This window comes from Peromyscus leucopus, chromosome 19, assembly GCF_004664715.2.
Source record: "Peromyscus leucopus breed LL Stock chromosome 19, UCI_PerLeu_2.1, whole genome shotgun sequence".
Lineage (NCBI taxonomy): Eukaryota > Metazoa > Chordata > Mammalia > Rodentia > Cricetidae > Peromyscus > Peromyscus leucopus.
In genome coordinates this window covers 48721755-48745604 of record NC_051079.1, presented here as the reverse complement: position 1 = coordinate 48745604, position 23850 = coordinate 48721755, and the positions used below count along the sequence as shown (strand labels likewise).

Sequence of the window (23850 nt, the reverse complement as noted above, 5' to 3'; positions counted from 1 at the left end):
CACGGGAGGTTATTGGGTGGCGCTGGGGGAGAGAGATGATTAGGCTTAACAGGAAATGGGTAAAAAAAAAAAACAACATTCCTCAAAGAAAACATATGAATGCCACCCTCTCCGAGAAGCCTTCTCTGATTTCTCCGCCTTTGATCTGAGCCTGCCTCCCTCCCTCTCCGGGCCTTGCACTCTGGAGAGAGAACTTAGGCCTCCGAAGCTTTCTCTTTTGCTGCCGGAGCACACGGCGGCTTCAAACGCGGTTCGGAACCTCCCGGAGCCTCAGTTTCCCCAGCTGTGCCGAAGCAGGTTGTCAGGCAAGGGCCCGCCCAGCGCTAACGCAACGTGATTCGCTCTAGCAGTAAGGAGGGGGGTGCCCGCATTGCTGCGCAGGCACCGGGCGGCTGGCCCGGGCACCGCCACCTGGCTGCCGGCGCGTTTTTCCCCCCGCGGGGGGCTGCGAGACCCGGTCGCCGCGACAGACTCCAGAGCAGGGGAAGTGGGGGTGCGACCCCAGGCTCACGCGGCCCCGCCCCCGCAGCCAGCCGGCCTGCCGCAGCCGGGGGCCCGAGCTCCGCCCTCCACCCGCCCGCCCGGCTGCCTCCTCCCTCCTCCTCGCTCGCTCGCTCGCTCCCTCCCCCGGGCGGGCTCGGCGCTGACTCCGCCGCACGCTGCAGCCGCGGCTGGAAGATGGCGGGGAACGACTGCAGCGCGCTGCTGGATGAAGAGCTCTCGTCCTTCTTCCTCAACTATCTCTCTGACACGCAGGTACGGGCCAGCTGGGAGCGCAGGCCGGGGACCCGGGTGCAGAGCCGCGGGGCTGCAGCCGCCGCTGCGGAGGCAGGAGCGCAGCGGTGGGCGCACCGGGGCGATCGGGGGGTTCAGGCTGCAGAGCCCCCCTTCCACGTGCCTTGCGCTGCGCTCCGTTACAGGCGTAGCGAGCTGCAGGTCGCCGGCGCGTGCTGTAGCATTGGGGGGACACAGCCATCCGGGAGGGTCTGGCCAGGGCTACCTGGAGTCTACGGTTCCCCCACCGGCAAAGTTGAGGGGTACGGCGATTCCTTGGGCAGGTGGAATCTGGCCAGGGTCGGAGGGACCCCTAAGACTGGCTCTGGGTGCTGTAGGCGCGTCCTCGGCGCCCAGCACTTGCTGCCGTACTTTCACGTGCACTTGTGGCGGGGGTAAGGGAGGCGGCCCGCAGCCCTGGAGTCCCCTCGTTCTCCAGCATCGGGTACCCCAAGTGCTGCCGCTGGTTTTCCCGCAGCCCCCCACCTGCTCCCGCAGCGCAGAGTTTCCTGTCACTTGCCGGCTAGGGGAACTAAGGGGTCTGCGGGGCACGTGGACATGCGGGCGGAGATAGTGTCTGTCAGCTTTCGTTATCCGGAGGAGACCCTCTAGGGCAGAGCAAGGCTGGATCGGGGCGGAAGGACTATCTCGGGGGTGCCTGGGTCCCCCTGCGGCGCGCGGCCCCGGCGCGCGCTCCACGATGCAGGGGGAAGGGAAGGTGAGGCGGCGTCCCGGGCTCTGGCTGAGCCTGGGAGCCTCGCCGGCTACACGCGCGTGACAGGAGTGTGTTTTGGTGTTCAGGAGGGAGGACGAGAGATCTGCTGGCTTGGAGACCAAGATGGGGTTTGCTGCTGGGACAAACAGTTGCGGGGAAATGTGTGCACGCGGCGTGCGCGCCCCCACCTCCTCCGTCGTCGTCCCCCCCCCCCGCCCCGACCCATGCCTGTTGCAAACCTAAAGTTTGGGTCCCGAGTTCGAGCTTTTGCTCCCGGCTCCTCGCTGCGTGTCCCCGAGAGGTTGGGGATGCAGCGGAGCCTGGGAGGAGACCCCCGGATGCGGGGACACGCCTGGGTACGGAACGGGGCTGTCGTACGGAAACCCGCGGGACTCGCGGGGACAGACTGAGTACCTGGAGTGGAAGCGTTTGTGCCGGTCGGTTTTGCATAACACTGGGAGGGAGGGGAAGGCGGAGGGGGGGGGCCGGGAGGTGGGAGGAGAGAGGGAAACTTTGCTTCTGGTTAGAATCTACCAGTCTTTGGGCGGTAGCAGCTGTCATGGGACCGGGTGGGCGGGGAGAGGCTTGCAAGCTGACTCCTTGCGGTGAGACGCGACTCGGAGGGGGACGCAGCGGCCGAGACGTTCTGCTCCGGGAAGGCTCCCGGTGGCGACTTCAGGCTGGCGACTAGGACGGGCGGCGAGGCGAGGTGTCGCCTAGAGGAAGCCCGCCACGCGCGCGGCAGACGGCGGGCGGTAGCCCTCTGCAAACGCCGCGGCGTCCCGGAGCTGCGGGGCTGCGTGGTGTGTGGCTGGCGCGCTCGGGTGGGTTCGCAGCAGAGGCCCAAGGGGACGGTGGTGAGGGATGATGGCTCTTGCTCAGGTCGGGAGGGGGGTGTTAATGAGCGGGCCGTGCGCGAGTGTGTGTGTGTGTGTGTGTGTGTGTATGCGTGTCTGTGTGTCCCCTGCGCGTGTGCACACGCCGCGCGCGCCGGGCGCGTACCTTTACCTCTGACGAAACTGCGGTGGAGCTCCCGGCAGCGTCGCCGGGCTCGGTCACACGCCCGGTGTTTGTGTCTGCCGAAGTCGGGCCCTAGTCTCAGTACCCTAGGAGTGGATAGTCTGGGACCAGGACTGGAGGTGGTGGGGGTCTGGTGCCCCCCCCCAAAGATCTGCACCCCAGATCCCTATTGCCTGGAGTCGTCTCCTTATCTCTACACTTAAGAACCTAGTAGAAGAGACCAGAAATAGCCAGTGAGACTCCTTCACCCATACCAAGGTTGTTCACTCTGGACATGTCCCTAGCCTTTAACTCTAGCTTTGGTGTTTGGCTCACCAATAATTAATTGTTTGCCCTTTTAGCCGCCAGCCTAGCTCACTTAGTAGGGCTGCTTCACCAAGGAAACTAGAAAAAAAAATGAGTAGTCAGGTGTCAGCAGAAGCAGTGCAGTGAAAGTTAATTTGGGACGTTTGCCCCCCCCCCCCCCCCCCCGGCTTTAACTTAACCACGTGACAGGCCGAAGATCTCCGGGTGATCTTTGCCGGGCCAACTTGGGAAATGTAATTGATACCAGGAGCTTTGCAGCCGCCCCTAGAAGGCTCAGAGCTGAGCGGGAATGGGCGGGGCAGCCCGCCGCCTCATTTTACAGTTGGGGGGGGAAGAGGCTGTGAGGGGTGAGCTGCTTGTCCACGACCACTCAGCCAGGGGGTGACAGAGCCACCCAGGGCTCCTGACTCCAGGTCCTGTGTGTTACCTCGAAATAGCACTGGACTTGGAGTCAGAAGGCCTGAGTGGAGTCGCCTTCCCCGCTCTCTGGCTGGGTGATCCTGGAGCAAGCCATTTTAATTCTCCAGCCCGGTTCCTCCAGCTGTCCAATGGGGTCGGTGGTGCTGCCGCCGGAGAAGCCAGAGGCCTGCTGCTGGGGGTGAGCCTTGGATGCATGTGAGATGTCTAGCTGTCCCTGCTGCTGCTTCCCCACGGCCCTTTCCGGACCCTCCCCTCCCCTCAGCTCTCCCCTTGGGAGGGTTGGGGAAAGTGGATCGTCTTTGTGCCCAAAAGATTTCTTGTTGTCTTTGGTGGCCAACCTAGGCTTAGATTAAAGAAAACTTGTGTTTCAGAGACTGAACTTTTATCTGTTGTTACCAGAGTAGATGTTTATCAGAACCAGGATTGTGGAAGCTTCTTGGAAATGTTTTGAAGAATGGGTCCCAAAGAACTCTGTGCTTAGTCCTGGCCCACCACCCCGCTTGGCTTTCTCCCTCCGTAGGCCTTCCTGCCAGCTTGCCCTTCTCCCTCTCCTTCCTGTCTTCCATTGTCAGTTATAAAACCAAGCACTGTGTGTTTGGGCCTATCCAGCAGGCTCTAAGTTGTGCCTTTTATCTCTTTGTGCCCACATGGCACCTGCCAGCATGCTGAGCAATGTTCCTTTGCCCAGTGCTTGATGAGGTTCATGGATTACAAGTAGGGGTACAGTTGAGCCTTGCCAAACAGAAGCTCCTGAGCTGACAGGGGGAGACAGCTGGGCAGTGAACATGGGAGAGAGGAATGTCCAGGGTCACAGCTGCTAGCAAAAGCCTTGACTCCAAAGGCCACACGGAAAGCCCAGTCAATAAAGGGGTTCTGTGAAATCACTCAAGTGCTTGGAGTGACAGTCAGAGTGTCAGAGATGAAAGGACATTATACATCATCTAGTCCAATCCTTATTTAAAAATTATAAAATTTTAAAATTGTTGGAAAACACCGCCAAGCATCATGAAAAAAAGGTGACCGATCTAATATTTCAAAAATGTTTAAGTGTGTGTGTGTGTGTGTGTGTGTGTGTGTGTGTGTTTGCATGTGGGTGCTACGGCATCCGTGTGGAGGTCAGAGGACAACTTGCAGAAGTTCTCTGGCACCGAGTGGGACATGGGGATTGAACCCAGGTCATCAGTCTTTATCTGCTGAACCACCTCACCGGTCCAGAAACACCTAATATTATCCAAAGGTAGCTACTTTAAAGTCATATGTATCTCAAGATGTTTTTCTTTCCTGTTCATATAGATCACTTACTTGGAAAAAAAAAAAAAGCCAAGAAAACAACAAATGGAGTTATTCTGTTACACTAATTTGTAAATTGGAAGAGCGCTGTTTTGTAACTTGCTTTTTTCTCCTCCCCACAATATGCTGTGAACATCTTTCCTCATCAATAAATATTGTGCTTAATATCTTGATGGTTGTATAGTATTTCATGGAGGGTTGAGCCAACAGGCATCAATCAGTCCTTTGTGATGTCTCAGCTGTTTGCATTTATCCTGTTGTAAGCAGTGCTGAAATGAATATCTTTGTGTGCGTGTGTTCTTTCCTTCATTTAAATTCCTAGAAGTAAAATTGCTCCATCAAAGGAACCATGCAGGCATTTGGTAAACACATATCTAAATTGTCTTCTGGAGAGATTGTATTCATTTACACACTCCTCGGCATCGTGTGGGAATGCCTGATTGGCCACACCCCAGTTATTCCTACTATTTTCATTCTTACCAGTTCGGTCAATAATACACTGTTACCCTTGCCGTTTACTGTGCCTTTCTTTGGTAACTTGTGATGTTCAACTGCTCCCCCCTTGCATGGCTCCAGGGACTCGACCTGACTAGGGCAGTGAGGGAGTAAAGAAAAGACAGACACATGGAAACACAGAAATCACTGGGATGGGTGGACTGGGCTCTCTGATGGAGAAACCCTCAGGTGCTCAGAATGTTTATTGTACACAGTGGAATGGGGAGGTGGGGCTGTTGCCTACAGCTGAATCAAGGAGGCAGGGCTAGTGAGCACAGATAAAGGATTTAGATACTGCTGGACAAGGAGCTAAGTTTAGCTAATTTAGGTAGGAGCTGTCTCCGTAGGGGAATAGTCTTCAGACTGTAATCATCCAGGGGAAGAAAACTATGGTGGGCATTTTCTGCATTCATTGTTAACCTCCACGCTTGGACGCCCGGAAGGCTTTGCTATCCCTCTGAGTCTCACTTTGGTGGTGGGGGCGGGGTAGGACTCTTTGCCATGTTCCTATGGGTCTGAAGCCATGCCCATGCCAGCAATGCCCACTCACTCTGGACTTCATTCACTCAGGGCTTTCTCCGCTCCCCATGCTCAACCGCTTTCTGTAGAGAATCACTTGCAGCTGGTTCCATATGGCACCGTGGTTGTGAACCTGTCCCATTTTACAGTTGGACCTTTGTCTCCTCATCACCATTAAGCTGGAACTGAGCACACAGACCCCCCCACACACACACACCCCGCCCCGCCCCACGTAGGGCACAAGGAGAACTGGAGAAATGAAGTCTTAGTGCCCCTTGAGAGGTCCGGGATACTGGTGCCTCCACTGCCCTTGAAGCCAGGGCGAGCTGCTGGCCAAGTCAGAATTACAGCTCTCTTTAGCAGATGCTTGGGCCCACCTTTGGCCTGCATGAGACTGCGGGCAGCGTCGCTCTTTCGTATGAGTACATCTGGCAACATAGTCCCCAGAGGCCTGAGCTCCACTTTCTCTGGCCTCTCTGGCTGCTGCTGCTGCTGAGCATGGCTATGATAACCCAGGCAAGGCACCAGCCTAGCAGTTGGGCCCCTGGGGCTCATGTTTCCCCCTGGCCTGGGGGGGCCTCTGCTCCCCAACGGGTACAGGTCAGCCAGGAACGCCACTGTGCCGTATTCTGAGTCACCCTTTTCCTTCCCTCTCATTTAGGAGCCGCGCTGGCTTGAGTCAGAAGCAGCCCTGCAAATGGGGCCTCGGGCTTGGAAGTGAGGTCATGACGAGAGCATTGCAGGGCTAACAGCTGCCTTCCCTTCCCAGGCAGCGGCGGCAGCGGCAGCAGCAGCAGCAGCGGCATTTATAGCACATCCCCCAGGTCACATGCTCTTTGCCGAGCCTCTGTTGGCACGGTTCCATTTCTTCTTCCCAAAGATCTGTACAATCTAGGTAGTGTTTTCCAGTTTTAAAGAGTCTGTGGTCCCTAAGAACTCACCGACTCGCTACGCCACTTACGCCGCCTTGGAGTAAGGGAAGAAGAGGTGGAGGGGCATAGTAGTGACGTGCCCATACAACCCGGCTCTTCATGCTGCCTGGGAATGGACCATGCTCTGTGCTCAGGGTTGTCTCTCTGGCACCTCAAACAAACGATGACACATGGAGAGAGAGAGAGGAGAGAGTCTAAAGTACTGCCGTTGACTTGGGCCTCAGTTTCTCAACCTGTGAAATGGGGATGACAAACTCTTGTCAGGAATGAAATAGTAGACTGTAAAGTGAGCGTTGACCTGTTTGCTGCCTAGACAACTTGGACAGTTTTCTCACTGAAGCGCTTTTATGGGACAGGATTAAATTGAGAGCTAGTTCTCTGCACGCAATCTTTGGTTTGGTTTGCGGTACCGGGGACTGCGCTCAGGACCTAGTAGGCTAGACAGGCATTCTACCACTGAGCTCCACCCCAGCCCTCTATAGCCCAGGCTGGCCTTGAACTCACAGAGATCCGCCTGCCTCTGCCTCCGGAGTGCTGGAATCAAATGCGTGTCCACCGCTGCCTGGCTTACTTTTTTATTTCGAAATGGGGTCTCGTTAAGTTACTCCAGCTGGCCTTGAGTTTGTGATCCTCCTGCCTCAGCCTCCAGAGTAGCCAGGATGACAGGCCTGGCCCACTAGGCCTGGCTTGCAATCATTCTGTTTTTGGGGGGTTTTGTTGTTTTTATTTTTGGTTTTTCAAGACAGGGTTTCTCTGTGTAGCCCTGGCTGTCCTGAGATTCATTCTGTAGACCAGGTTGGCCTTGAACTCACAGAGATTTGCCTGCCTCTGCCTCCTGAGTGCTGGGATTAAAGGTGTGTACCTCTACCAGCCATCTGTAATTATTCTTATGTTAAAAAAGAAGGATCATTCATTTGAATATGTGAAGGTGAGAAGATTGATTACCACACCCAGTTTCCCTCAGTCCCTCCAAGGCCGTGGAGAAGCTCATACCCTTCCTGTGGACACCCCTAGGATGCAGAATTCTTTGTACTGGGTTGATTCCTGTGTTCTCTCTTTCCTCTTGCCAAGGTCCTTGTCCCATCTTCAACTAGATTCTCATAACTGCTGCCAGTCTTTGCCACACTAGACATCGCCTTCTCTCGTTTGTCCTTGGTCACAAGATTGAGAGGAAAGTACCGACATTTTCCCATATAAGCCTGCCCCCCGCATGCACAGCCTCCCCGGTTATCAGTGTTCCTAGGCAGAAATCCACTATAACAGTTGAGGAAACCCACACACACCCCTCACGATTGCCCAGAGGCCCCCCAACCCCATCCCTGGTTCACAGCATGGCTCACTCCTAGAACTGAGCATTTTGGGACAAGCATGTAGTAATAGTGCATTATAGCATTGCACGGACTGTCCCGTGTCCTAAGAGCTCTCTGCACTGTCTTTCCATCCTTTTCCTCTTGCTGCTGTCAATCACTGACATTTTTTTTTTTTTTCCGGTTTTTCGAGACAGGGTTTCTCTGTGTAGCTTTGCGCCTTTCCTGGAGCTCACTTGGTAGCCCAGACTGGCCTCGAACTCCACAGAGATCAGCCTGGCTCTGCCTCCCGAGTGCTGGGATTAAAGGCATGCACCACCACCGTCCAGCAGTCACTGGCATTTTTACGTGTCCATAGGTTTGCCTTGTCCCGAGTATCACGGAGCTACGATCATGTAGTATGTGGGTGTGGATGGGCTTATTTCAGGTAGTAATGAGACTTAAGATTCCTTCATGTCTTTTCCTAGTTTGATGGCTCAGCTCCCTACTACTTTTAACCCCCAAACTTGAAGTTTGATGTACGAGGGCATCAGGGTGCTTGAAGCTGGAGTACAGGCCCCAGGATGTATCCCGGGTCGCTTACTTTTCCCAAGTTTTAAATCAGGCAGGTCTTACAAGCTCCATGGCCTTGGGTAAATGTCTTAATGTCCCCGACCTCAGTTGGCTCCTATATAAAATTGGGGATAACGGTATATTCTTCTGAGGCTCGTTCCAGAATGAGCTATGAAATTTCCCCTTGGGACCTAGGTTCACGCTGCCCGGTGCCATCTCCTCATCGCTCTTCTGCCTTCCTGTTTCCCACAGCTCTCCTGGCTGGGCTGGACCTGGACTTTCCCATCTCTGGACCCAATTGGCTCCAGCCAGGCTTTCACAGAGTATTGGGCCTGCAGAGCTCTGGAATGACCTCCACTGGATTTGAATCCTGGTCTGCAGTTTGTCTGCTGGGGAAACCTTCCCAAACCACTGGAGGTCACAGCCACACAAGCTTCCTTCCATTCCTTTTTATTACTTTTCTTTTTCTTTTTTCTTTTTTTTTTTTTGGTTTTTCGAGACAGGGTTTCTCTGTGTAGCTTTGCGCCTTTCCTGGAACTCACTTGGTAGTCCAGGCTGGCCTCGAACTCACAGAGATCCACCTACCTCTGCCTCCCAAGTGCTGGGATTAAAGGCGTGTGCCACCACCGCCTGGCTGCTTTTCTTTTTCATACAATATATTTTGATCATGTTTTTCTCCCTCCCTAACTCCTCCCAGATTACCTCCCCACCTGCCCATTTTTGTTCTCTCTCTTTCTCTCTCAAAAAAGCGCCCACCCCCATAAAAATCAAAACAAAAACCAACCAAGACAAAAAAACAAAACAAAACAAAACAAAACAAAGGTGAAACAAAAAACGCACATACGCAGAAAAGAAAACTGAATTCATTTTGTGCTGGACAGCTACTTCTGGACATGGGTCCTGCTCTGGAGTGTGGACTGGAGTATTGGAGAGAACTGATTTTTCCCTTTGTGAATAGCTTCTTGTTTCGGGGTGAGAGCGTTCGTTCTCCCTCTCTGTCCTGGGACCCCATCTAGCTTGTGTGTGCTACCACAGCCTCTGTGAGCTCATATGTGCACCAATCCTGTGTGTCTGGCAGACACTGTTTCCTCGGGGTCATCCCTCACTGCTGGCCCTGTTTACACTCTATCTCCTCTTCCACGTAGATCCCTGAGCTTTGAAGGGAGGATTTTGATGAACACATCCCGTTTAGGACTGAGTGCTCCAAAGTCTCTCTCCTGCTCGGCATGTTTGTCCAGTGATGGCTCTCTGTGTTAATTCACTGTGTCATCATCCAATACAGAGAAGGTGATCCAGTGCCCACTAGAAGCTTTGGCACTACTGACCACTCAGTATTCATGGTGCTGGAATGTACACTGCATGCTCCTGGAGGAGAAAGGTAATCATCAATACCACACAGCTGCAGACCCTGTAGCCTACAGCAGCAATCTGCCTGAAAGTTATACTGGTGCAGTAGTGGCCAGATAGCATGGGAGTAACCAACCACTTTCTGATCGGATTTGAGGCCCACTGCGTGAGATAGAACATGTACTGGACACTGCCGAAGTGTCCAAGAACCCGAGTCTAGCCTTTAATCCCAGCACTCAGGAGGCAGAGGCAGGCGGATCCCTGTGAGTTCGAGGCCAGCCTGGTCTACAAAGCGAGTTCCAGGAAAGGCACAAAGCTACACAGAGAAACCCTGTCTCGAAAACAACAACAACAACAACCAAAAACAAAAAACAAAAAAAAACAAACAAAAAAAACCCCGAGTCTAGTTAATTCATAGGCCTTGTGGGGGCGGAAATATACTACTATTACTCTGTTTAACAAAACAAAACACAGTCATAAGATGGCCCCTAATGACATATTATGCCAGACCTTTAGCGCAGTGTCCTCATCCGACGGCTTCCATTTTTGTAAAGAGTAGATGCAAATCACACGACAGCATGATGAGTTGGTAGCACTTGCTTGTCTGGGGGACCAGTGCTAAAACATCCCCTAGAGAGGCCACAGGCACTGCTCCTCCGGAAATTGCTCCTGGATAGTCGGGGCCAGGGATGGAACTTGGTTTCTGACACCCTTTTCTTCCTGAGAGAGCGGGCCAAGGTTAGCACCCCTGGGCGTGTGTATGTGCTCTCCTGGGAGCAGAGCACCCACTGGTTTTCACTGTGGCTTAGGGTTCCCGAGAAAGGCCGCTGCCCTTGCTGTTGGTTGTCTTCATGTCTTTAGAGCCAACCTGAGCTTTCAGCCCCTGTTTGGGAAGCCACTGAAGCCTCTTCCACTCAGGCAGAGTTTGCCTCTGAATTCCTCCTTGCTGCCTCCCTGAGGGTTCTGGGAGGGTAGGAAGGAAAGAACTCCCGGGTCACCAGTGTGGTTGTCCATGATGATGGCTCGTTGAGACAGTGCCTATAAAGTATTTAGTGGTCCCCCCAATCCCTCAGCCCACCCTTGCTCCATTATCAGCAATATCAGGGTATCACTTCATATCTTGCACACCACGTCTTTTATTTGAGTGTTTCCGTTTCTGAACGGATGGTCATGACCGGGGATGGGCTTCCTGTAGTGATGCTGGAGGTTGGTCATGTATTCTCCATGTGGTGAATTCTGAAATGGAGGTATAGAAAGGTTGGGTCAGTCTTAAAGCTGGCCCGGGGGCTGGCCCGCTTAAAAAAAAAAAAAAAAAAAAAAAGAAATTTGAACTTTGAGCTGCTTTCTTTCCTCCAGGCTCTGAGAGGACCCTAAGAGAGCATCATATCTAGCCTGCATTTCACAGAAGATGAGGGCCTGAGGTGCCTAGAGGTTCAGACTCTTCCTCTCCAACTGGGTCTTGCCCAGCTCTAGGATTTGGTTGGGGGAGAGGGTATCTTGGCTCAGAGAGCACTCAGGGCTGGAAGTTTTTTCAGGAATACTACTGCCTGGACTGCTGGCCTTAGAGTGTGTTCTTCCGGTTCTCACATTCCTAAATCCCCAAGACTACACATGTGCACTGTTTGCAGTTGACACTCATAGGTCCTCTCACCAGATACTCGGGCCCTCTAGAGAGGGAGATGGAGAGCGCGTGAAGAGGTGTCCTAGTCAGCAGCCTGGTTCACAGAGCTCCTAGAGATGAGTCCTGTCTTAAGGTCTGGTCTGCAGGCTGTAGGTGGCAGCTGGGCTCCTGGAATCCAGCTCTGCTCTTTCCTAGGGCAAAGAGTGGCCACCTGATCTAGAGAGACTTACAAATGGAAAGGTAAAGTCCACTGGCTAGTTAGCTCCACAATCCCGCCGTTAGTGCAGTATTTAAAACAGTGCAACCAGGGGCTGGAGAGATGGCTCAGTGGTTGAAGAGCACTAACTGCTCTTCCAGAGGACCCAGGTTCAATTCCCAGCACCCACGTGGCAGCTCACAACTGTCTGTAACTCCAAGATCTGACATCCTCACATAGACATACAAAAAAAAAAAAAACAATGCAAATAAAATAAAATAAAAAAACAACAACAAACAAAAACAACAACAAAGCCCATAAACTTTTGCCCTGATTGTTCTAGAAGTGACGGGCTTAGAGTTCTGGGATTGGACTCTGTGACACTAGGCCCTGTGGCCTGGGCAAAGGATTTCTCTGTGTCTCAGTATTTTCCATCTACAAAATGGGGATGGTAGTAGCATACTGTCATGCAAACAGCCTGAAGCTGTGTCTGTGAGGTGTGTAGAGATGTTTGGTATATAACCTCCTATGAAGAGACAGACTTGGGCCCCCCACCCGCAACACACACACACACACACACACACACACACACACACACACACACACACACACGGTCCTTGGTGAGGTTATCCCATGGTGCCTTAGCAACTGTTGCCGTGCTGGCTCGCACACCTTTAATTCCAGCACTCAGGAGGCAGAGGCAGGTAAATCTGAGTTTGAGGCCAGCCTGGTCTACAGAGGAAGTTCCAGGACAGCCAGGGCTATACAGAGAAACTCTTGTCTCAAAACAGGCAAAGAGAAAAACAAGGAAGAGAGAGAGAGAGAGAGAGAGAGAGAGAGAGAGAGAGAGAGAGAGAGAGAGAGAGAGAATATGAATAGAAAACTAAATCCAGTTGGACGTCACTGGAAGAGAGATGAGTGAAGGAACATTTGGTAATGGCCGAGAACTCTGGGCTTTGGAGCTTAGCTGTGTACATTTTAAATCAGGACTTTCCCACTTCTTAGCTTTGTGACCTCACACCGGTGTTATGATCTCTCTCAGCCTCGTTGCTTCAGATGAGTGTCAGGGGGTTATTGTTTGGCCCTTCTTAGGGACACATGACATAACCAATGGACCCAGACAGCTTGCCTCACTGACACAGTAAGTGCCTGATGACCAGTCGCCCCGTCGATGATGGCAATAGCAGTGATGGAGATGTGCAGTATACAGATGTCATCCTGAGCTTTGGGGGTGTTCGGAGCGCCTCCTCAGGGATCACCTTGCTTAATTTTCTCACCTCAGAGTGAGGAAACAGTCTAAAAGACAGATGAGATGCCTCCAGGCCACACGGCAGGGACAGGATGGAACCCTGGACTGCTGTCTTGCCATGGCTGGCTCTGCATGACAGGGATTCCACTTCCTGGGACCCACTGCCTGGACACTTAGCTGGGTAAGCCCTGCCTGGCTGAAATGGATGCCATGTTCTTTCCTTGTGCTTGCCTGGCAGAACATAGCCATTTAGAACCAGGCCCTGAGCAGTTGCAGCAGCCGGCCCACGAGTCCCTCCCTGATGTTGCCATGGCAAACAGCCTTGGCAACGTGACTGCTCGAGCCTTTATTTCTGGTCTCAGGATCCTTGTGGGGAAATGTGGTACCCAGAACAGTGAGAAGGACTCTGTTACGGCTCCTTGGCACTGAAGGTGGCCCAGCCTTCATCCTGCTGGTGATCTCAGGCCGTAGTATCTTCTGGTCAAAAACCTCTGCAGCTCTGTTAGGTTTCTGTATGACCTGCAAAAACAGACCTCTGGCTATGACCTTCAAGATCTCAAAGGCCCATCTCACCTCCTCTCCACCTGTCAGTCAGCCTCTGCTTGGGTGACCTGCCGTGATAAGCAGTATCACACATGGTATTTGGAATGTGATCTCTGGCATTAGATACTTCTTGACTGGCATCTTCAACCTTATCCTTCAACGGTAATGAGGAGGAGGGCAGGTAATGACTACTGTCTGCCCTCCCCCCCCCCCCGCCCAAGAGACGGTTTGGCCCTGTGCTTGATTCTACCCAATTAACCTCCAAGGAACCCCATGACGCAGTCTCTACGAGCTCCATTTCACCATTGGGTAGACTGAGGCTGACTTAGCGTTGCCCTGGTGCTGTTCTCTAATTCCTCCCCTCAGGTTGCTTCTGAGAGACACTCCCAGGAGGGGTCTGATCCTCCTCACCGCCCTCCTGTCCTCTTATGTTCTCTCGCACCCGGCTCAGATGCCACCTGCTCTCCAGTTCCCACTCTCAGAATGTTCTTTCTGCTGGGACCCCACAAATCTGTTAGACTTAACATTCCTCGGGTTTTGCGCTGTGTTCTGTCACCCTGAGGAGTGTTTTGTTTTGGTGCTAGAGATGGAGCCCAGGGCCTCGTGCATGCTAAGTAGACACTAACATTGAGTTACATCCCACCCCCACCTTCCACCTCAAACATCCCACGTGAGGAGGCTGACTAACGAGGGAAGCTTTGACTGTCTGATCCACGTGAGAAGTTTGGCTGGGTGGGCCTTGAGAGTCAGCAAAGAGGTTCCCTATCACCGTTAGCGTTATTAATATTAATAGCAGCCATGCAGACTGCTCGATACACCAGAGCCCAAGCTGGGATCTTCAGGGGGCATTATCTTTTTTATCCTCCAACCGTCAGTGAGATGGGCACTCTAAGGTCTGAGAACGGAACTTAGGGAATTGCAGCCACTTTCTTTCCCCAGATCACCTGATCCTGGCTCAGGTTGGCGGGGCTGGGAGAGGAAACTAGATGTGTCTGCTCCAAAACACTTGTTCCTGACCATTGCAGCGGGCCCTAATGCAAGTGGACGCAGAAAGCATTAGAATGCGGTGCCTGGAGGCATCCGAGCAGGCAGTGGTGGGGCCGGGAAAATAGACAAGAGGGGCCTTGGCTTGAGGAGTGATTTGTATAGGAAGGAAGTCCTTCAGGGCCCACTGTGTGCCAGGCTTGTCCCCACCCCCTCTTGACCTTGCCCAGAGCCTGGTTAAATGCAAAAAGGTGGCCACCACCAGCTACAGCCTTTGCACTTGGAGTCGCATGGTGATAAATGGGCGAGACCTTCAGAGACATTGCAATAGCCCTTGCAAGGGGCTACCGCCCTTGTCACCCAAGAGAATGCCTTGCACACGGAGGACTCAAAGACAAACTCTGTGGAGTCCCTGGAACCGTATCAGAACACACCTTCAGAGGGCAGGTCCTTGTGGAATGTGAAGGTCCTAGTAGGAATTCTTCCAGTTACAGGGCATGGCTGTGGTCCACCTAGGGACAAGCCCTGGGAGCTCCCGGATCTTCATAACCCAGGGAAGTGTTCCCACTCTCCAGACAACACAATAAGTTTGAGGCCAGACCGGGCCTCCAGGAGCCCCTGTCTCTCCCCGCAAATCCCCAGGGTATTATCCCCGAGGGAGGTGCATTTTGTCAGAGAAGCAAAGATGTGTAGTACAATTTGGTAAGGTCTTTGAAAATGGGAAGTCTAGCTGGGTAGTGTTAGTGGTGCACGCCTTTAATCCTGTCCAAGGCCAGCCTGGTCTACAGAGTGAGTTCCAGGACAGCCAGGGCTACACGGAGAAACCCTGCTGTCAAAAGAAAGAGAGAGAGAGAAGAGAGAGAGAAGAATATAGAAGTCTATCCACACCAGTCAAAAGTTTCAGGCTTCTTATTTGTAACTTCTCTTTGGTGCTGCAGATGAGTAAGGACTAGATCCACTATAGACCTTTCTTTGAGAATTCATGGAGTCTGAAAATGAGGTATTGCCTCGCAGCTTTCCAGGCCTTTCCAAGGCTTCTGGGGATAGTACAAAGAACTGGGTGATAGGCAAACCCTGCCCTCAAGACATGGGACTTAGGCTTAGGGACTAACGGGCCTGGGTCAGCCTTAGCTCTGTGCCTTTCAGCTGTGTGAACTAAGCAGGTAGACAGCCACTCTGTGCTCTAGTTAGCAAGCTCCCACGTGAGGCTATAGATAGGATTTACCTTACAGGCTCCGGAGCCCGTCATGGCTGTCAGCCAGGGTTGCACACACACAAGAACGAGCTGTGTGCCACCTAATTACACACTGGCTTCTGTGTGTGCAGGCCCCAAGCTTTTGTGTCTTTCCTTCTTCCTGTTGGCTTACGTTTCTCTGTGTCTCTCCCCTTTTCTCTCTTCTGTGTCTTTAAGAAGCTTCCTCTGAGCGGGTGCCAGGGGTGGTGCACGCCTTTAATCCCAGCACTCGGGAGGCAGAGGCAGGCAGATCTCTGTGAGTTCAAGGCCAGCCTGGTCACAAAGTGAGATCCAGGACAGGCGCAAAGCTACACAGAGAAACCCAGTCTCGGGACCCCCCCTTCCCCCCTCCCCCTCAAAAGAAGCTTCCTCAGATGATATCCTTTCTCTGGTCCTAAAAAGTCAGATACTAATTGAAGAGTGTCTGGCACTGACTTTGTGGGCTTTCTCTGGGCTCTGTCTTTCTTGCTTCTGCTTGGAGCACAGGGTACCTAGCACTTCATTTACAAATGACTAGGGATTGATGGAGGACCCATTGTAGTATCTGGCTTAAGCAGGTTGGCTCACCTAGGTAGGATTTCTCCTTACTTGTCACACCCATTCTGTTTTATGGATAGGGGAAATGGAGACTGAGTGCCTGAAGAGGGCTTGATGGAACGTTGCAGTTTAACAGGTTTCAATACTTGTCTTCTGGGGCTGGAGAGGTGGCTCAGTGGTTAAGAGCACTGCCTGCTCTTCCAGAGGTGCTGGGTTCAGTTCCCAGCACCTCCATGAAGCCTCATAACTATTCATAATTCCAGTTCCAGGGAATCGGAAACACTTAGGACCCCCACAGGCACCAGACATGACAGTGTGTAGGTACATAGACATACATGTAGGTAAAATACACACATAAAATGAGTCTAAAAGAAAGTTAAACCCCAAATACCCCACATCTTCACCCCACATCTGCTCTCCTCCATCCTCAGGCACACACCCACATATGGGGCAACTCATAGAAGGTAGGGTTATTTTAAGAGGTGAGTGGGTTGGAAAGCAGGAAGCCAGAGGAAATGCATGCTGCCTGCAGACCCCTCTGCATGGGGCTTCTTCGATTGTCAGAACCCTTAAAGATTAGAGGATGTTGTTCATGGTCCCAGCTCCACAGGAGTTTAGGGGAACAAGGGACCAGAGTCCACATCTGGTGCCCAGTGCATGATCTTCCCAGCCCCCATATGCCGCTTTTACCAGTGGGCATGATGGTCCCAAGTTATGACGGAGCTGTGGGGCCTTTGTGCCCTCCGTTCCCTTTCTCTTAATGGTCTTCCCTCAAGTCTTTCTTGTCCCCAGGCCCCCAGATACCTTCTCAAGACAGGCTGTCTCAGACTCTGCTCTTCTCCACATTATCTACCTTAGGACCCAGTCTTTTCTTTAAGGTATATTATAGCATATGGGGACATTCTGGCTTCTTCTTCTTTTTTTTTTTTTTTGGTTATTTGAGACAAGGTTTCTCTGTAGTTTTGGTGCCTGTGGACCAGGCTGGCCTCAAACTCACAGAGATCCGCTTGGCTCTGCCTCCTGAGTGCTGGGATTAAAAGTGTGCAACCACCACTGCCCGGCTCATTCTGGCTTATTAATGTGTATTTTTTTTAAACAATTTTTTATTCTCAGATATATATATATATTAGCATGTTTGGCTGTATGCCACATGTGTGCCTGGTGCCCACAGAGTCCAGAAGAGGGTGTTGGGTCCCCTGGAACTGGAATTAGAAGGTGGTTATTTGTCACCATGTGGGCGCTGGGAATGCTGTTGTATTTTAAAAAATGGTGGGGTCACACCATACAGCAGAGCCTAGGCAGGAGGTTTATTGAAGGAAGGGGAGGAAGGGGCAGAGAAAGGAGCAGAGACCTGTCCCTGGGGACGAGGAAGGGAAAGAGAAAGGAGACAGGAGGTATACAAGGCCCCGCCTTTTATAAGGAAACCTAGCAAATGTACACAGGGGTGCTTAGTGGCTGCGACTGAGGTGTATCCTGTCAGGACCCTAAGGGCAGGCCGGTACAGATGCCCGAATGTTAACAAATACAACTTGGATCCTCGATCCTCTAGAAGAGGACGCAGTGCTCTTAACCACTGAGGCATTTCTCCAGCTCCAGTGTGTACCCTCCTGCTTGCCCGATTACCACTCTGGGCAATAGAAGGTACGGGACTGATGTTGCCAGAGCTGTGCCCGTGGCATCCTTTGGACCTAGGCAAGAGCAGTTTCACACTTGTGTTCCCTTCCTTCCTTCCTTCCTTCCTTCCTTCCTTCCTTCCTTCCTTCCTTCCTTCCTTCCTTCCTTCCTTCCTTCCTTCCTCCCTCCTCCCTCCCTCCCTTCCTCCCTCCCTTCTTCCCTCTCTCCCCTCCCCTTCCCTTCCTTCTCTTTCTCTCCTTCATTCTTTATTTTTACTGTAGCAAAATACAGATACAATTTACTCTCTTAGTTACGTGTTCAGTATCCAGTTCAGTGACATTAAACACATTCATCATTTTTGTGCGACCAGTCTGTCCACCTCTGAGGTTCTTTTCATCCTGTGAAACTGAAACTTTGTATCCACTCAACAGCAAGCAGCCCTCCACTGCTGTTTCCTTCTCTTGTCTCTGGGATTTGGTTACTGTAGGTTCATCATGGAAGCGGGTCATATAGTATGGGTCCTTTGCATCGGACTGATTGTTTCACTTGATACAACATCCTACCCTCAAAGTTCACCCTGGTGAGAGTCTGAATTTATCCTTTTTAAGGCAGAATAATACTCCATTGTATGCACGTGCCCACATTTTGCTTCTCCATTCATTTGTCGATGGATCTTTGGATTGCTTCCCTGCTGTGTGGCTGGCTGTCTAAACGATGGGGCCATGAGCATGGCTGTAAAGATAGCTGATTTGAGAATGTGCTTTTGGTTCTTTTGGGTATACACAGAAATGGAACTGTTGGATCCTGTGTCAATTCTATTTTTACTCTTTGAGTAACTGCCACACTTTTCCCAGCAGCTGCACCAGTTTCCATTCCCACTGACAGTGAGCAAGGGTTCCAGTTTTTTCACTTGCTGCCCCACGGGCTGTTTCTTAGGTTTCCATAGTAGTAGCCATTCTAGATAGTATGTATCTCCTGGTGGTTTTGACTGTAATTCCCTCCTGATTCAGCATCTTTTCTTCGTGTGTTGATTGGCTATTTGAATCTCTTCTTTGGAGAAATAGTAGTATTCAGGTCTTCCTTTGCGTTTTTTGAAGCAGGGTCTCTTGTAGCCCAGGCTGGACTCAAACTCACTACGTAGCCAAGGTTGACCTAGAACTTGGTTTGATCCTCCTGTTTCTCCCTCCCAGGCGTTAGGATGATGAGTGCACATCCCAACACACAGCTCTTTTCAGGTCCTTTGCCCCCGTGTTTGGATTAGATTGTTTGAAGTTTATCGCTTTCATTTCAAAGTATTAATCCTGAGCTGGCCATGATGGTGCAGACCTTAATCCCAACAGGCTCTGTGAGTTCCAAGTCAGCCTGGTGTTTATAATGAGAACATCTCAAACCAGAACCCAAACCAAAACAAGACATCAGTCCCTTATCAGGTATATAGTTTGCAAATATCCCGATTGGAATTTTCATGAGATGCAGTTTGTCAGCCTCTTTTCTGCCTGTGGCACTGTGAAAAAGAAATCATGGTTCCTCTAAATCCGGTGATACAATGCTTTTGCCTGTCTTTTCTCCTAAGCATTTGGAAGTGTGAAGCCTTACCTTGAGCAAATTGATGCATTTTGAGTTAACATCTCTATGCATGGGATTTGATTGGGGGAATTCCTTCATCTTGTGAATGAGGGAAACTGAATGAATGAATCCCTCAAGCCACAATGGCCCCCGTGGCCCCCTGATCTCATTCATTTCTTCCCAGAAGTCCTGGCGATAAATTTCTCAACTGTTTTTTTTTTTTTTTTTTTTTTTTTTTCTCCCTAGGAGGGCCTAGGCCTCAGGGTGAGTGTTTCACTGAGATATGTAGCTCCTTTGTTGATCAAGCCCTTGGGGCTCAGTGAGCAAGGGTAGCCAGCACTGTGCCCCAGTGCCCTAGTGACCTCAGGCCACCTTTTCCCTGGGGTTAGGCCACACCTCCCCCTAGCCTATGGGCGTGGCCCCTGTACCTGCCTTGGGCTTTTAGCCTTCTTTAGCTCTTGCTCTTTGTCCCAGTGGCTGAAAGAGAGGTCACCTGACTCCTGCTTCCTGGTCTATCCCTCCGCAGGAATGTGGCAATGCCCCCTAGAGCTTGGGGCTCTGCCTCCTTGGGGTCTGTATGTGTGTGTGAAGGTGATTGTGGGCCAGAGGTCCCTCCTTGTAGAGTCAGAGAGTAGTTTCCATATAGGCCTGTTCCGTGCTCTGAAGCCTGGGGGCTGGGGTGTCACTGTGGGTGTGCTGTTGTATAGGGTGAAGAGATAGTCAGGAGAAGGTGGGGGGGTAGAGAGGTGTCCATGGTGGAAGGCAGTTCTGCTAAGCTCAGGCGATCTGTTGGTAATTTTAACAGTGTGGGTTACCAGGTAATCAGACTAGCAAAGGACCGGTATGAGCCCGTTCCTGGGGAGGAACCCAGCCTGAAAGGCAGCCTAGAACTGATTAAGAGCCGGCCTGAGCCGGGTGAGTCCAGGATCTGCCACTTCGCCGCCAATTCACTTGGAGTGTGTGGCTTCTTCCGCCTGGGTCTTGGTTTCCTCATCTGTGGGATGTGGTAACATCATACATCTAACCTGGATTGCTTTGCATGGTGTTTCAGGGTTGTCCCTCACAGGGACGTTTGCCAGCGACGATTCTCTGGTGAAGGGAACCAATAGAACTGTTATGAAACAGTAGACCATTATTTATTATCTCTTTCTCTGTCCGTGAGCAGTCATTTGCTTTGTATACTGCAAAATTTGTATACTACAAATCTCCTCCTCGGCTCTGGAAAACAGGTTTACCTACAGAAGGCTCTGGAGAGCGCCGTTCATGGAGCTTTGGAAGCAGAGGGCTGTGGAGGGAGAAGGAGTTGGCTGACATGGTGGGAGAGGCCTCTTAGGGCGGAAGCAGCCTGCACGGGCGTGACAGATACATGCATGCCCAGTGACTGGGTCACAGGCCTGAGTGGAAGCTATGAGTCTTCTGAGGATGGCCCAGAGAATTCACAACAGGCAGGAGGAATGCCAGGTCTGCCCGAATCAGAGGTATCTGGAGGATTGGCAGGATTTTCAGCAAGGACAACTAGCCACAGGCAGCTCTGGAGTAGAAAAGCTTTGGGAAGGTTCCCGAGGGCAGGTGATTTTGGATGACTCGGTTTTCCCAGGACCACACAGCAGGGTGGAATGAGTGTTGCCCTCTGTGGTCTGCACAGCTCACCCCCAGGCCTGAGTCGGGGAGGAAGTACACAGGGATTTGCAGACAGGAAAGGCCTCGGGTACAGTTCTCATCTTAATCCTGACTGGAGTCCTTCCTCAGTGGAGGAGTAACCTCTCTCATGGCCTGGACCCACCATGTACCTTCCTGATGAACAGGGAAGATAGTTGCTTTGTGGAGGAAGCCCGCAATAAATTTAACAAGGATGATGATTATTGCCATGATAGTTATTGTTCCTCTTTTACTGTTAGGCCCTGTAGCATATTGCTGTGATAGCCCATCTCACATCCAGAATTCACATCCTTGTGAACATCTTCATCACCATGTACAGGGGAGCCTGAGGTCTGGGGAGGTGGAACTGACTTGCTCAGTAAGGACACTGGTACGTGAACTTGGCAGAAATATGTGACTTGCGACTCCCACCCCCAAATCTGCCTAAGGAGAAAGGATGATGTCTGAAAGGTGTCTGGGCTTTGTCTAGACTGAGTTCCTAGATTGTCTTCAATTCTCTTCTCAGGGATAATTCCCGGTCTTTTTGAAGTTGCAACATCCACCATTGTGTGATTTTGCAACAGTTGCGAGGGAGAGCCTCCCCCAGAAAAGCCTAACTTCCATTGTTTTCTCTTCAGTTGGGAGACAGGCAAGGGGAAAACAAATTCTTAGTGATTGTTGTTCCTGCTCGGCAGTTGGAGTGCTCTGGAGGGAACTGGTCTCTGAGAGTCTGGGGTGGGGGACCTCCTTTGCTGTGTAGGTTTGACTCAGTCTTGGCTCCTCTCGGGGCTGGTGTGCCCCAGTCTTCCTTTTCTCTACCAGCCTGTAATCTCATTATATCTCAATTGTGAGGGGTTTTCTTCTCTGGTCTGTATTACATACATCAGGACCAGCAAATATTGGACAGAACCAGAGAAGGCCCTGGACACAGATGGAGCTAGGGCGCAGTCTTTTTTCAGGTGGGTGGTTTGTGTGTTTGCGTGTGTGCGTGTGTGTGTGTGTGTGTGTGTGTGTGTGTGTGTGTGTGTGTGTGTGTCCGTCCGTTCAGTTGCAGGTGCTTCACCCCCCAGATTGTTCCCCTTCTCTGGTGACAGGGACTGACTTCTCTTTGAATTGTGAAGTTGGAAGAAATGTGTCATGGGATCGTGTGCCTTTAAGTGAGTGGGTTGGAAGGAGGAGAAGGAGGAGGAGGAACTTGAAGCTAGAGAATGCCTGTTCCCAACCTCCCCAGCGAAGCATGGAACATTGGATAAGTCATTAATGGGGGTGGCAAGATTGGGTGAAAATTGGGAACTTTGGGTCAGATTTTTTTTTAAAGGAACAAATCATTAAAATCTTTTACTGACAGATGTATTCTCTCTCACACACACACACAAACATACGCACACACTATTTTATCTATCTTGAATCATGTTTTTTTTTTTTTTCCAAACCCACAAACAAACTGCTTATAGCTTTGGTAACTGGTTTAACTAAAAAGTGTTTTAATAAGGGGGGGTCATGCAGGAGAGTTCCTGGATATCCTGGGGTCAGGAGACCTGATTCTGGGTGGCCTCTGAGTCTCAGCATAGTCATTCTTGGGTGTTGGCTTCTGGTGCCTCTCACAGAGTTGCAGCTGTTAACATGAGGTCTGTAATTATTTAAAGAAAGCTCACATCAAGTGGAAAAAGAGTGGCCCTCGTCACCATGCCATGTGGCCAGCAGGCAATTCAATACCAGAGTCACCCAGCTCCCCCTGAGCTCTTCAGCTGCCGGATCGGATAGTGCAGCCAGTGGATTAAGTGACCAGGGAATGACAGACAGGGCCAAGTGTGCAGTGGGGCAGCCCTTTAGCAGGGAGGACTGTCTTTGCCGAGGCCGAGGGAGACTCCCAAACCGAGTCCATGCAAAGCCACCTTGTCAAGTTACAAGGGAGCCGAAGATGACAAAGTTCAGTGTGAGAGCGTTATATGGCAGAAACGCACACATTAGTTTAATGGGGCTGTGTAGTGGATCATAGTTCCAAGATGTTTTGGAGAAGTCATGCCTTCCCTTAGATTTCCCCTAATTAATTAAATAATTCATTTGTTAAGAGATGGTCCTACAGTGTTACCGAGACTTGCCTGGACCTCTCTGGCTCCCGCTTCTCCAGTCTCAGGCCTCCTGAATGTGACACCATACCGCGCTCCTTCTAAAATTTTATATTTTGATGGTCTTGCTTAACAAGTACTATATATATTTAAATTGCCATTTAAAGACATTTTAAAAGTTGTATTTAAAAGCTGTCAGCATTAAAGACTAAGCTGTCAGAGAAAAAAAAAAAGAGGTTGACTGTCGGTTCCCACGGTTTCTTCTCCTTGGTAGGGAGCTACTCTTAGGGGTTTGGTTTTTAAATGTCTCTCAGATGAATATGTGATTATCTTTCCTGTTTTTATGTTAGGTTTGGTGTGTGTGTGTGTGTGTGTGTGTGTGTGTGTGTGTATACAAGGAATTGTACATTTGAAGTGTCTTCACCCTCCCCCACTAAATTATATATATTGTTTTGTTGTTGTTGTTGTTTAAAAAGTAATAGATATGTGAGCTGTGATGATGCACAAGTGTAATCCCAGTACATGGAGATAGAGGCAAGAGAATTGTGAGTTTGAGACCAGCTTTGGAAAACATAGAGACTCAGCCTTGAAAATGCATGCATGCATACATGCATACATACATGCATAAAATAAAAGATGACCATTGTTAATTTATTGAGAATGAAAACAGGCAAAAAGAGAATGACCCGTCACCCGCAGTACTTAAAGCAGACACATACATAAAAACCCCATTGTGGGGTCCACGTTGGCCGAGCTTCCCTCCTTGGGCGCACACGCTTGGCCTTACCTTCCAGGCTGTGTTCGTTTATGGGCTGACTTCTGCCCATGACCTTGAGAGGGAAAGTCGTAGTTTTAACTATAGCTCACCATGTGACTGCCTGAGCCTCCGTCTCCTCCTTTAATAAAGTGGGAACAGCTCCTC

The 23850-nt window shown here is 51.1% G+C and overlaps 1 protein-coding gene across 1 annotated transcript in view; it reads left to right on the top strand.

Moving 5' to 3' along the window:
• Positions 1–473: 473 nt before the first annotated feature.
• Positions 474–23850, top strand: part of Ppargc1b (PPARG coactivator 1 beta) — a 115553-nt gene continuing 92176 nt past the window's right edge. The window contains 1 exon segment of the mRNA XM_028890121.2: positions 474–756. Within this exon segment, the coding sequence (XP_028745954.2) occupies positions 679–756 (78 nt within the window). The 5' untranslated portion in view covers positions 474–678.